Source organism: Gadus chalcogrammus, chromosome 14 (assembly GCF_026213295.1).
Source record: "Gadus chalcogrammus isolate NIFS_2021 chromosome 14, NIFS_Gcha_1.0, whole genome shotgun sequence".
In the NCBI taxonomy this organism is placed as follows: Eukaryota; Metazoa; Chordata; class Actinopteri; order Gadiformes; family Gadidae; genus Gadus; species Gadus chalcogrammus.
The window spans coordinates 21,549,345-21,563,059 of NC_079425.1; the positions used below are offsets into that span (position 1 = coordinate 21,549,345).

A 13,715-nucleotide genomic window follows, 5' to 3' on the forward strand; every position below is an offset into this window, starting at 1 on the left:
GTTTTGTTTAAACAGAAGAAAGGGGGGTTGGGGTAAAGGGCATATGACGCCATTGACATGCAACCTTACCACATGTAACGGATCGTTACCTTGATTACAACTACAGATTCCTCTGTGTTTGAATATTGTTGAATATGATTGGGATAATGTAATTACACCACTCAACAAAATATTAAACAAAACATCGTTTTGGGATATTTTGATGCAGAAATGTTTCATCATACCTTCAAGCAATATCTAAAGTAAATTATGGGATTGGATTTAGCCTTTGAATTGCAGGTTTTTTTCTTTAAGAAGGGCGGCATTGGCTCAGGACTTAGTGGTAGCAGTTTTTTTGGCAACTAGAAGACTGCTGGTTCAATCCCCGGCCCATCCTAGCCAAGAGTAGATGTGTCCCTGAGTAAGACACCGCACGAAAACTGCTCCCGATGAGCTGGCTGATGAGTTGCCAGTGTACAGAAATGCGCTGTACATAAGCTGTCCATTTCATAGTTTCTTAAGGACAACTGGAGAGTGGGCAGGCTACAGTATACTTTCCTCAAAGAGTAGCTAGAAGGAGTCACCATAAATTGTCAGTAGAAATTACAATCTTTTTAATTAGTGGTAGTTAAAACCATCACATAGTATCGATAAACATGTAATGCGCTGAATAGCTGATAAGGATAGATGGTTGAGTGAAAGCTCGGTTCCGTGGTATGCCTTCATACAGAAGTAGTAATGAGTTGGGATGCATGCTAGAATTCGCACAGAGATTTCCTCATCATTTAAAAGCAATGTGATCCACTTGAGTCAGTGATATACTTTCTACCAGCTTGAACCTTGAGATCAGGAAGTTGTTTCTATACTTTCTATGTGTAAAAGATCAACCTCTCTTGGTGAGAGACAGTAAGACAGCATGGACAATTCAACGTGTCAATGTGCAAATGAATCCACGAGAGATGATTGTTTTGTGTTCAAGTAGTACATTTTATTAAAATTTGCCATCCAACCAGGAAAAGTGAGGTGTCTGGACTCTGGAAAGGACTGAAGGTTGGAGTGTGAATCCTTAGTTGGCAGCCAGGATCTGGTCCACCCAGCCTCGGAGCTCAGTGACACGGGCGTAGACAGCGGGGGTGGAGGTAGAGCAGAAGCTGCTTCCCCAGGAGACGATACCGACCAGGGTCCACACGTTGTCCTTCTGGCAGACCAGAGGGCCACCGGAGTCACCCTGAGAGAACAACCACACCAGATTAGAGTGTTGAGACGCATGCTTCATCAAAGTAACTGACATGTTGAGCTCAATGCAGGGCCAATGAAAGGGGAAGTGTTGCAGGGTGTATTAAGATTGTCTCACCATGCAGGAGGAAGTGCCAGCAGCACCGGCACAGATCATGACATCAGAGATCTTGTTGCTGCCCCAGCTACGCTTGCACTGCTCGTTGGACATCAGGGGAAGAGCGGCCTGCTGAAGCTTTTTGGGGGTGCCGGGGGCTGATATCACAAGAGAGAGATACAGAGTTAGAGTTGGGATCATTTAATAATGTCATGAAAAACACTTCGATTTTTCGGGGATGTTTCTATCAGCCGGGCGATCAAGTTAACATTCTTTATATGTGCAAACATTTGCAGTTCTTTGCGTTCATTTACTTTTGATATGCAATATATACATTTTATCAAGAACTGTACAGTTATTTGAATTGCCCAGCAGCATCTGCTCATGGCAACTGAATGGTGGAGGGTCTTACCGTTGTAGCGGGTCCGACCCCAGCCGCTTGTCACACACTTCATGCCAGGGGCGAAGACATCGCTGCTCTCACCCAGACACACAGGGGAGACGGTGGTTCCCAAGACAGCGGGGGAAGCCAGCTTGATGAGGGAGATGTCGTTGTTGATGGTTCTGTAGTTCCATTCAGGATGGGTGAAGACCTACAGAGGTGGAAGGGGGTACATTTATTGAGTCAATTATTTGGTTATGATCATCTTTCTTTCAAAAATATATAAAAGGTGTTCAGTAGTTGGTTTAAGGTTAGGTAATTAGATACCTTAGAGGGCTTCAGGATCTGGACCTTCTCGCTGGTAATGGCACTGCTCTTGTCATGCTCTCCAACAATCACACGGTGGTAGGTCCTGAAGACAAACAGAAGGAGGCATTATGGATCCTGCAGTCCAAACGTCAAGTTTTCTTTTCAATTGCACAACGAAACCTTGAGGAATGAGGACTTCTTAAAATGCTAATTTAATTTCAGTCCAAATGGAAATGTACTCACCCGACATGGCAGTGAGCAGCGGTAACAACCCAGTTCTCATTGATCAGGGAACCTCCGCAGAAATGGAATCCGTTGCCCTGCGTTCACACCAAAAGATGCATTTGCTGCCCGAACGCGTTGACGCCGAGGTTTTGCGGCGCGGCAAATCAAGTTTTGCGGCGCAGCAAAGGTTTTGACGCGCTGCAAACGTTTTGCTGCGCCGCAGTTTTGCAGCGCGGGAAGTTTCGCGGTGCTTATGAATTCATTCACAACCGACATTACGAGCATTGCATGTCTTTACCTGTTGTGGAAGAGGGAGATACGTCGGAATGCCCGTCGTTTATGGGTTCATGAGACCATTCGGAGCCTGGAAGGCTGGTGCTGCCTGGCACCCAACTGGGTTTGTTTGGGGTTGTTATGCTAGCCCTTTAGCATACTTATACATACACATACTACTATAGTTTAGTTTAACTGTAAACACAACTACACTACAGAATGCTGATTTGTGGGGTTTTTCGAGTTACTAAATAAATGTAACGGTAGTGAACTCTAGGTCACTCCAAGGGAGTAACACTGATTGGCTGTTACGGCATGTCACTCAGTGGCAACGCCTCCGTGGCAACGCTGTTGAACGCTGATTGGCTGTCATCACGCGTTTGCTGCCGAAAAGTTGAAATATTTCAACTCGAGCAGCATTTGGCGCGCCGCAAAATACGTGAACGCGCCCGCCGCCCGTGCCCGGTAGCGGGCACGGGCATGCCGCGCTGCAAATCAGATTTTGACGCGCCGCAAATCAAATTTTGCTGCCGGTTTTCTCGGCAGCAAAAGCTGCAGCAGCAAAGCAGCAACGCGTCTCTACATTCACTTTGAATGGGATCGTGACGCGGATCACTTTTTGCATCTTTTGGTGTGAACGCAGGGTTGGATTGCTGGGTTCAAAAAGGAGAGACCACGGTTGTTACATCAAATGGCCAGAAGATGGCATACAGAAGTTACATTCACATTTATATTTAGGCCATTTGTCAGACGCTTCTCTGCAAAACGACTTGCAATTGTTCACACACACATTCGACAGCAGAGTCAGCCATGCAAGGCGACAGATAGCTCGTCGAGAGCAGTTAGGGTGTAGTTTCGTGTCTTGCTCAGGGACACCTCGCCAATCAGCTAGGAGGAGCCGGAGATTGAACTGGCAGCCCAATAACATCAAAGGTATCTACGGCTCACCTGCAGAGACACCTGCCAGGGCCAGGAGTGGGGGGACGGCCTCCTCACCGTTGACGATGCGGGCGTAGCCAGTCACCTGGGGCTGGATGGCTGGGGAGCCGCAGCCTGAACAGCACGCAACACACAGGAGTTAAGAGAGGAGCACTATCCAAGTGACCCATTTCAAACCCACCAGAGCACTGCGTCTGTTGGAGATATTTTTTCTAGTTTTTGGGTTAAAGTTATATAGCTATGCAGGGCGCCCGTCAAACTGTATCAGGTCACTTGATACTTCAGGCAGCAGGGCCTTGCTTGCTTACCGTAAGCGGCGCTGATGAAAGCAAAGCAGGAAACAATCCAGAAGAAGGCCATTGTGAAGATGTGAGGGTGGATCAGGACTTGGACACCTATTTATCCATGGGACCTCTTTCTGCGCCGACCAATCGGAAGCTAGCTTACCTATACACCCCCGCTTTCGCTCATGGAAAGTACATCATCCGGCTTCAGCTGGTTATCAGGTTTAGATAGACTCTACTTTCCCAGAGCTGTGTTAGACAAGTTGATAAGAAAGCTGGGGTTGGGACTTCATGATCGTCTAGCTCGAAAATTGTTTGAAACATGGAGTCTGTTGTTCATGGCTCAAACGATTGATAAAGTGTTCATTATTTAAACCTTTTTTTTTTTTTTTAATAAACCTCAATGATTCCCTGGAACCTTCTACCTCTGGAACTTTCATCTTTGAGGGTCATTCTACATCTTCTTGATAACTGTGTATCTTCTTGCAAATGCAATTACTGTTATTTACTTAGTAAGTAAGATCAAACTGTAAAATGAAGACATGGTACTACAAGGCTCCAATCTTAACCCTTGTAACTTTGAATTTTCTTTTCCATGCAATAAACACAAACTTTGACCATATGTCTTCTGCAAAATTACAAAGTAATTCATTACAACTAACTTTTTTACCTAACCCTCCCTTGCAGGGCCGTTTCTACCTTTTTAGGGGCCCTATGCAAATGTTATTTTGGGCCCCTATTTTGGGAAACAATGACTGGGGATTTCAAAGGTTGTAAATACCCTCTAAATTGGCCTGGGGCCTGTTTAACATTGCAATGCATCAATCAGATAAACACATGAAATAGAAAAGAAGCTAGAACCATGAAAACATTTTATTCTATCAAATTCACATCAAACATCTCAAGTTGACCCCAGCAATTCAAACCAACATAAACTGATAATAAAAGGGAAACATTTGGGCTTCCCTACATCAACAAACTTTTGAAAAACTTCAGGATTATCTGAATCTACATTAGAACGTCTACCGAATGTGTATACATAAGACTGATCCTGAATTTTCCTTAAAACTGTTATTTTCAATGTCATGAACAAATTTGTTAAAGAATAACAATGAGGAAAACATTAGAAAAAATAATTTTCCCACACATAAAGGTATCACAAAGTTGTGCTGGGTTGTATCCCAAAGCTTTGTGATGCCTTGCATGTAGGTTTTACAATTTCCGCTAATCTGTTGTCTGATTTTGATAGGTCGATCTGGCCCAAGTTCTTTGACTTTCTTTCAAGTTGCCCTCAAACTGATTTCGGAGAAGAGCACTTATTGACCGTGGCGGGCGGCTGAAATCGTGCATCATAATTAGGATAGTTGACCCCTTTGCACCACCAGACTCTGCCTTGGGTGATAAAGTAATTGCTCTTAAGGCATCAGATTTGCGAAAGGCTGATTGGCTAAATTGATGTTGCTTTGTGCATATCTTGTGTCAGCAAGTTATGCGCTGCTGCAGTGACTGGTCAATGTTTCTATCGCCCCATAAGAGATATTTCTGGATGCATTTAATTGCTTATTTTCCCCCAAAATAAAATCATTTATAATCTCAATTGTACACATTATTCCGTATTTAGAAACACAAATACTTCAAATAAGCAATTATTGTTTATTTATTTTTTTTCTATTTTAAAATGAAATAAACACCTTCAACCAGGAAGGGCTTCACCGTAGGACTCTCAATCGGCCAGACGCCTCTTCTAGCATCCATACAGATATACGAATGATAAGAAAATGAAAATTCCCTATATATTGCATTGTCTAAGGCTCTGTGTGTATCTATGTATGGCTGTCGATGAGACAAGCACTCCTCTATAGAGCCATCCTTTGTTCAATATTTATACACAATTCTGAGTATTACATAGTGGGAGGGGCTATTCACGGACTGCTGTGAAATAGCAGCTCTCTATAGCGCTCTCACACACAAGTGTGTGTGAGAGCGCGAGAGCAAATCAATGTGTTGCATGCAGCTTTTACAATTAAATTCAAGTTTACCCATTTTAAAGTAAAAGTAGTAAAATTATTGTCGCTGTATTGAAAACCAAAAAAAAAGGGATAACTGTTTGGTTTTCGTGGAGGTTAGGGGGTAAAGAGCATATGACACAACTGATATGCAACCTCACCACATGTAAAGGACCGTTACCTGGATTAAAACTACAGATTTCTCTGTGATTGAATATTGTTTGATACAATTGGGATAATGTAATTACACAACTCAACTAAATATTAAACAAAACATAGTATTGGGAGAGATTTTTCATCATACCTTTAACAATGTGTAAAGTAAATGATGGGATTGGATTCAGCCTTTGAACTGCAGGTTTTGATCTTTAAGAAGGGCGGCAGTGGCTCAGGACTTAGTGGTTGTAGTTATGGCAACTAGAAGATTGCTGGTTCAATCCCCGGCTCACCATAGCCAAGAGTGGATGTGTCCCTGAGCAAGACAACTCACGCAAACTTCTCCCGGTGTGCTGGAAAAAAAGCTTTAGACATATGCAGTCCATTTACTTTGTTTCTAAAATACACCTGGAGAGTGTGCAGGGTAGGCTACATTATATCTTCCTCAAAGAGTAATTAGAAGGAGTCATCCTAAATTGTCAGTATTTTTCTCAGCATTTATAAACAAGGTGATCTACTTTAGTCAGTGAAATATTTCTTCCAGCTTGAACCTCGAGATCAGAAAGTTGATTTTATCCTTTTCATTTGTAAAAGAGCACCCTCTCTTGGGGAGACAATTCAGACAGCATGTTCCAATTCAACACGTCAATGTGCAAATTAATCCATGAGAGAAGTTTTTTTTTTTACCATCCAGTAAATTTTATTGAAATTTGCTATCCAACCAGGTCTGGAGAAGGCTGGAGTGTGAATCCTCAGTTGGCAGCCAGGATCTGGTCCACCCAGCCTCGGAGCTCGGTGACACGGGCGTAGACAGCGGGGATGGTGGTAGAGCAGCGGCTGCTTCCCCAGGAGACGATACCGACCAGGGTCCACATGTTGTCCTTCTGGCAGACCAGAGGGCCACCGGAGTCACCCTGAGAGAACAACCACACCAGATTAGAGTGTTGAGACGCATGCTTCATCAAAGTAACTGACATGTTGAGCTCACTGAAAGGAGGATTGTTGTAGGGTGTCTCACCATGCAGGAGGTAGCGCCAGCAGCACCGGCACAGATCATGACATCGGAGATCATGTTGTTGCCCCAGCTCTGCGAGCATTCCTCGTTGGACATCAGGGGAAGAGCGGCCTGCTGAAGTTTGTTGGGGGTGCCGGGGGCTGATATCACAAGAGAGAGATAACTACAGATTTAGTGATGGGATCATTTAATGTCATGACAATTAAAGTTTTTTTGGGGAAGTTACAAACACCCGGGCTATCAAGTGAACGTTGTTTATGTGTGCAAACATTTACAGTCAAATGTTTTTTTTACTTTGATTGATATGTTCCGACAGTCAATATGTATCTTGAATCAAGAATTGTACTGTTATTTGAATTGCCCAGCAGCATCTGCTCATGGGAACTGAATGGTGGAGGGTCTTACCGTTGTAGCGGGTCAGACCCCAGCCGCTGGTCACACACTTCATGCCAGGGGCGAAGACATCGCTGCTCTCACCCAGACACACAGGGGAGACGTTGGTTCCCAAGACAGCGGGGGAAGCCAGCTTGATGAGGGAGATGTCGTTGTTGATGGTTCTGGAGTCCCATTTGGGGTGGGTGAAGACCTACAGAGGTGGAAGGGGGTACATTTATTCAGTCAATTATTTAGTAATGATCAGTTCATTTTCATAAATGTTACATTTTTTACGTGAAATATTTCAGCTAATTTGTTATATGTTAGGTAATTAGATACCTTAGAGGGCTTCAAGATCTGGATGTTCTCATCGGAGGCTCTGCTCTTGTCATGCTCTCCAGCAATCACACGGTGGTAGGTCCTGAAGACGAACAGAAGGAGGCATTATGGATCCTGCAGTCCAAACTTTTTTGAAACATTTTAGATTAGTTTTTAAATGACTTAAAAACATCCTTGTGTCCCTGTTATATAAAAATCCTTTATTCGTACATAACTACACGTTGATTTCTGAATGGAAACGTACTCACTTGACATTGCAGTGAGCAGCGGTGACCACCCAGTTCTCATTGATCAGGGAACCTCCGCAGAAATGGAATCCGTTGGATTGCTGGGTTCAAAAAAGGAGAGGTCAAGGTTGTTATGATCAGTCATGATGTCATTATTATGATGTCATCATACATATCTAAGACTCACCTGCAGAGACACCTGCCAGGGCCAGGAGTGGGGGACGGCCTCCTCACCGTTGACGATGCGGGCGTAGCCAGTCACCTGGGGCTGGATGGCTGGGGAGCCGCAGCCTGAACAGCACGCAACACACAGGAGTTAAGAGAGGAGCACTATCCCAATTACCCATTTCAAACCCACCAGAGCACTGCGTCTGTTCGCAAAATTGTCATGTTCAGGTTCCACTAACATTTCAACCATGGAGGGTCCTATGAAGGATGTTGGCTCAGTTGATACTACAGGCAGCAGGGCCTTGCTTGCTTACCGTAAGCGGCGCTGATGAAAGCGAAACAGGAAACAATCCACAGGAAGGCCATTGTGACGATGTGAGGATGGATCAGGACTCAGACATGTATTTATCCATGGAACCTCATTCTACGTCCACCAATCAGAAGCCAGCCTTAATAACCACCCCCGCTTTTGCTGATGAAGAGTAAATAATCCGGCTTCAGCTGGTTATCAGGTTTAGATAGACTCAAACTTCCCAGAACTCTGATAAACAAGGTGAATTAAGATAGCTGGGGTTAGGACCTCATGATCTACTTAGTGCAATGTTTATAATAAAACTAATTCTTAACAAAACTTTGTTCTTTGATTCTACAATAAATATATGTATACACATTTTTTATATTTTTTTGACCATTTTGAGGGTGATGATTTGCCTTTAACAGAAGGCACCGTTGTCTGAGATCTTGTTGGATGAGTTTTTTCTGATCCACTATTTTACAACAGATATTAGCAATTTTATAACATTCATAGGATAAAGAAAAATACAACTCCTGCATGGCTCTGCCAAAGTGCAGTGATGTGGTCTTGTGTGACCTTGTGAAGAGGAGAATTACTTGTCCAACAGTCATGACCTGGACGTCCTCAGTGTTGGAGGAATGATCGTCCTTTTCCTCACGGTGGTAGCTTCTGAAAGGAGAAAATAAGTATTTCCCAACCCTATTATAAGCCAAAGTCTCAAAGGAACAACACCGTCTAAAACAATTGTCGAGTGGCAATGGTTGGATTTTCATTTAGTAATTAGATTGAAACCCTTTTCACGTTTTCTTTGATACTTCTACATTGACTTCATATTTTGTGTTCCGGCAGTTTGACTCACTTCACGTTGCAGTGAGCAGCGGTCACAACCCAGTTCTCATTGATTAGAGAACCTCCACAGAAGTGGAAACATATATTCTTATAAATTCACAAATATGAGTATGAATAAATACAAACTAACATCTTCAATAAATATTTACAATCAGAATACACAAATGCTTGATTGCTGCCCGTGGTCCTGTGTTGCATGTCTTCCCCTCTCTCTCACATACCTTCCTGTCTTACGATACAATAACAAGAATAAAACCATAAAAAAATGAATACACACTTGCTTACTTAGGAACCGCCGTCCCAAATGAAGTGTTTTTTTTCTGGATTTCACTATCCAGTTGTAGATTTCAGTTTATAAAGAGAGTCTTTTTATATCATCTAAGGAATTTAGGCATTTACTATGGTTCTATGGTAAGACAAAATTATTGTAAATATGAGTCCCAACTAGCATTATAAATTTGTAATGGTATTAATTTGAGAATATTTGAATAGACTTTCTACCATTTATGATTGTTTTATTGTATTTGCTACATCCTTGCAACATATAAATATACTGCATATAGATTATTTTTGGAAATAGGAAAGACTTAACTAAACAGACTAAAACTAGCCCAAAACTTACCCCCTTGAAACAATCCCCTCTTCACTCCTTTTGTCAGCCCCTATCTTTGTCCTCCATTTCCATTTCCATTCATTAGACACTTTCATGCTTAGCGAATTACAATAAGTACATTTGTAAGAAGAAAGACAAACAACAATATATCGCTGTTGCTACAGTAAGGAGGTTCATAGAACCAACTAACAAGCCCTGACATTTGTTAGGTTAACCCATTATCTGTCACAAAAAAAAGATAAGAAGTACTTTTTTTAAGTGCAAGGATGTACAAACATAAAATAAGTGTGTACATTAGGTGCCAGGATGTACAAAGATAAGAAAAAATGCATAAGAGGGGTGTGTGTGAACTCTGTGATGTCCGGCAGGTGTTGGTCCGGGCGTACAGAAAGAGGGGTTGGAGTCTTGTTCTCGGGGTATAAAAGAGGGGCAGAGACCTTCCACACAACAAACGGAAAACATGAACTCCCTGTTGATTCTGTCCTGCCTGGCCTTTTTCGGCGCAGCCTATGGTAAGTCTGCTCTCGACTCCTCTGTATGCTCATAAAGGATGGTAGAGACACAGGTTTAAAAAGTTAAGTGTACCTTAACATTTAAAAAATGTATGTTACCTAATCTATGTTATCTATTCAAACACAATGTGTCCTACTATGGTGTCATACAAAGGTGTCATACTCCAGTCACTCAAGCGTGTATGTGTGTGTTGTTAGGCTGTGGCAATCCAGCCATCTCCCCAGTAATCACTGGTTACTCCCGTATTGTCAACGGAGAGGAGGCTGTTCCCCACTCCTGGTCGTGGCAGGTGTCCCTGCAGGTAAGCATTCAGCAACACTTCCATTACACAGACATGACATGTCAGAAGGCTATGAGAATGCTCAGTAGAAATCTCAACTCGGTGCTCAGAGAATGTGATTGTCTGTATGCTAGGACCAAACTGGCTTCCACTTCTGCGGAGGCTCCCTGATCAATGAGAACTGGGTTGTGACTGCTGCCCACTGCAATGTCAAGTGAGTTCAACTGCCGCAACACATTGCATGTAATATAATATGAAGTAAATGTAGGAGTATCCTAAGAAAAGTAAAAAGAGTTTCAATCTAATTTCTAAATGAAAATCCAACCATTGCCACTGTGCAATTGTATAGAAGGTGGTGTTGTTTGAGACTTTCGCTTATTATGGGGTTGGGAAATACTTATTTTCTCATTTTAAATATTGTCTATTCATTGATTCCTGTCAGGAACTACCACCGTGTGGTGCTGGGAGAGCACGACCGCTCCTCCAACTCTGAGGGCGTCCAGGTCATGACTGTCGGACAGGTAATCCTCCTCTTCACAATGCCACACAAGACCACTTAGCTGTTCTTTTGCAGAGCCATGCAGGAAATTGGATTATACAATCAGATAAATGTGCCAGAAAATTGTTAAAATCTGTAATAAAATAGTGGATAAAAAAAAACATCCAACAATCAGCAAGCAAACTAAGACAGTATAACTTATTACACGACAACTTAAAATACTGTGTGTTTAAATATAGATTGTTTCTGCTGGTTGCTAAAATCTAAAAACAATGGTGCCATCTGTAGAAGGCCGTCAAAACCAATGGGTGAAGGCAAGGATGCTAAGACCATATAATGAACAGTGTGAGAGCTTAACGGATTATCATTTGACTCCCCCTCTCCTAGGTGTTCAAGCACCCCCGTTACAACGGCTTCACCATCAACAACGACATCCTGCTTGTCAAGCTGGCCACCCCCGCCACCCTGAACATGCGCGTGTCCCCCGTGTGCCTGGCTGAGACTGATGACGTCTTTGAGGGTGGCATGAAGTGTGTGACCTCTGGCTGGGGCCTGACCCGCTACAATGGTATGGAAAAACACCTCAGATGTTACTTGTGTGGCCGCCATGTATTCAAAATCCTATGACGCCTATTCACATTTTTAACAAAAGTAGAGTGACTTTGCACTATCAAAAACATTTCAAGGGCATTAGCACACATCGTAAAAGATGTATAGCAGAGAGCTTTTGTTGAATTATTACCCCTCAGTTCCTTCACACCATAAAAAAGTATTAATATAAATTATCAATCTCGAAGATTGCTGTTACGTTCTCTCTAACGGCACCGTTGGTGATTAGAGGGGATTTTTCCCAAAGATCCAAACCAACACCAAGTCCCTAGTATTCATATTACTGCACGCCCTTTCATCAGTGGGCCATAATGCTCAATCACGATATACTACCTCATTCAGAGATATATTGACGCTTCAATCCCTCTTCTTTCTCATAATGTTTAGCCCTTTGAGATCTTCGGATGAAAAGGGCAACATAAATAAAATGTATTATCATTTTATTATTACTTTTATCAAGGGGAGGGCAGAAACATGTACATTCTGTGTGTCATGGTAGTTCAGCCGATTCATACCATCTCACCGTAGGTTGTTATCTTCAATCTGACGATTGAATCCTTCTCACAATTCAATCGTTGGTTTCAGCTGCCGACACCCCGGCCCTGCTGCAGCAGGCTGCTCTGCCCCTCCTGACCAATGAGCAGTGCAAGAAGTTCTGGGGCAACAAGATCTCCGACCTGATGATCTGCGCTGGAGCTGCTGGGGCCTCCTCATGCATGGTGAGCTGACCCCGCACACCGACACACTCAGACACGCTCATGGTTCAGCCAGGGTTGGCCTCTGACCAGTGGATTGAAACTGTAATGCAAAGAGCATCCTAAATATAACATTGAACTGCGTTTCCTTTTTTTTTTACTCCACTTACACTTTATGTTCATTGCATTGAGTTTATGCTAAGTTATGAAAGGGTAAACAACGAAACAAGGATGATTTGTTTCCCTTGGTTCAATTGTCTTCTATATTAATACGATTTATTTTGTCCCATGACAGGGTGACTCCGGTGGCCCCCTGGTGTGCCAGAAGGCTGGCTCTTGGACCCTGGTTGGCATCGTGTCCTGGGGCAGTGGAACCTGTACCCCCACCATGCCCGGTGTGTACGCCCGGGTCACCGAGCTCCGCGCATGGGTGGACCAGACCATCGCTGCCAACTAAATATCCCTCCACCGTCATCCACAGCCTGTGTATGGTCAATAAAATAAGAGTATTAGGTATTACAGATCATAGTGCTGCAATGGGCAAGCCTCTCTTGCTATCAGCCACTTTTGGCATATCTTAATGCATTAAAGATTAATGCATTTTCCTCTTCACAATTGCAATTTCATTTGATTATTTTCCTAAAAATGCATCCATGTCTTGTATGTTTCCATATCATTAAACACATTAAAACAATAAAACTACGCACCGGTGCAAACTGTGCATGCAACTCGTAACGCATATACAAAGATAAACAATCTCCAAATGTAGCCCTTAACCATAAAGATACATTTTTAGGGGATTTAGATTCACTTTTCACAAAGAGAGAAATTGCTTGGATAGCTTTACCTCTGAGAGGGCGGAACGTTTTTATTTACCCTAATTTCTCTCTTGGAGCTAAAGCGGTTTTTGCTTAACCGATACAATGCCCACCCAGTAGAATCGAGGGGTGGACTGATTTTGATAGTTATTTTTACATTTCCTAAAATTTGACTAGGGATAAGAAATAAAGCAGAGTCTTCCTTGAAATGAAAACCAAACCCTAAAACCTCTATTTTCAGATGAAAAGTGATGGGTCACATTGCAATGGATTGATCATGGTCCATATCTAGAATTAAAGGATTTGGCCGGTTTGCTAAGACCCCATGCTAATTGCTGATATGGCTCTTTAGAGATATAAATCAACCATGATTTTTGTTCAACTAACTATATATTCCAATAGTGTTCACCAGCTCCAATGGCTGTATCTTTTTTTTTTTTTTGTGTGTTTTTATACGACAGGAGCAGCTAAACACTGCCATCCTTTTAAACTATCTGTATTATTGAGTATAATCAAACCTAAGCCTAGTGAAAT

General features: G+C 42.6%; 2 protein-coding genes and 1 pseudogene across 2 annotated transcripts; 1 reads left to right on the forward strand and 2 right to left on the reverse strand.

Moving 5' to 3' along the window:
• Nucleotides 1-927: 927 nt before the first annotated feature.
• LOC130403737 (chymotrypsin B-like) lies at nucleotides 928-3,825 on the reverse strand (annotated as a pseudogene).
• Nucleotides 3,826-4,564: 739 nt separating this feature from the next.
• Nucleotides 4,565-8,431, reverse strand: LOC130403736 (chymotrypsin B). Its single transcript, XM_056608161.1, has 7 exons — nucleotides 8,325-8,431; nucleotides 8,030-8,133; nucleotides 7,864-7,943; nucleotides 7,616-7,697; nucleotides 7,307-7,487; nucleotides 6,905-7,041; nucleotides 4,565-6,800 (listed from the first exon to the last, which is right to left on the reverse strand). Exons 1-7 carry the CDS (start codon nucleotides 8,374-8,376, stop codon nucleotides 6,639-6,641), a joined length of 798 nt encoding a protein of 265 aa, XP_056464136.1. The 5' UTR covers nucleotides 8,377-8,431; the 3' UTR covers nucleotides 4,565-6,638.
• Nucleotides 8,432-10,170: 1,739 nt separating this feature from the next.
• LOC130403357 (chymotrypsin A) lies at nucleotides 10,171-13,093 on the forward strand. Its single transcript, XM_056607670.1, has 7 exons — nucleotides 10,171-10,279; nucleotides 10,478-10,581; nucleotides 10,695-10,774; nucleotides 11,003-11,081; nucleotides 11,447-11,627; nucleotides 12,254-12,387; nucleotides 12,659-13,093. The coding sequence occupies exons 1-7, from the start codon at nucleotides 10,228-10,230 to the stop codon at nucleotides 12,818-12,820; spliced, it is 792 nt and encodes a 263-aa protein (XP_056463645.1). The 5' UTR covers nucleotides 10,171-10,227; the 3' UTR covers nucleotides 12,821-13,093.
• Nucleotides 13,094-13,715: the final 622 nt, after the last annotated feature.

Coding starts and splice junctions, on each gene's coding strand:
- LOC130403736 (XM_056608161.1), bottom strand. CDS start 8,376: ATGGCCTTCCTGTGGATTGTTTCCTGTTTCGCTTTCATCAGCGCCGCT. Junction 7,944..8,029: donor CCTGGCAGGTGTCTCTGCAG/GTGAGTCTTAGA, acceptor TTTTGAACCCAG/CAATCCAACGGATTCCATTT. Junction 7,698..7,863: donor GCTGCTCACTGCAATGTCAA/GTGAGTACGTTT, acceptor GTTCGTCTTCAG/GACCTACCACCGTGTGATTG.
- LOC130403357 (XM_056607670.1), top strand. CDS start 10,228: ATGAACTCCCTGTTGATTCTGTCCTGCCTGGCCTTTTTCGGCGCAGCC. Junction 10,775..11,002: donor GCTGCCCACTGCAATGTCAA/GTGAGTTCAACT, acceptor GATTCCTGTCAG/GAACTACCACCGTGTGGTGC. Junction 11,628..12,253: donor GGGCCTGACCCGCTACAATG/GTATGGAAAAAC, acceptor CGTTGGTTTCAG/CTGCCGACACCCCGGCCCTG.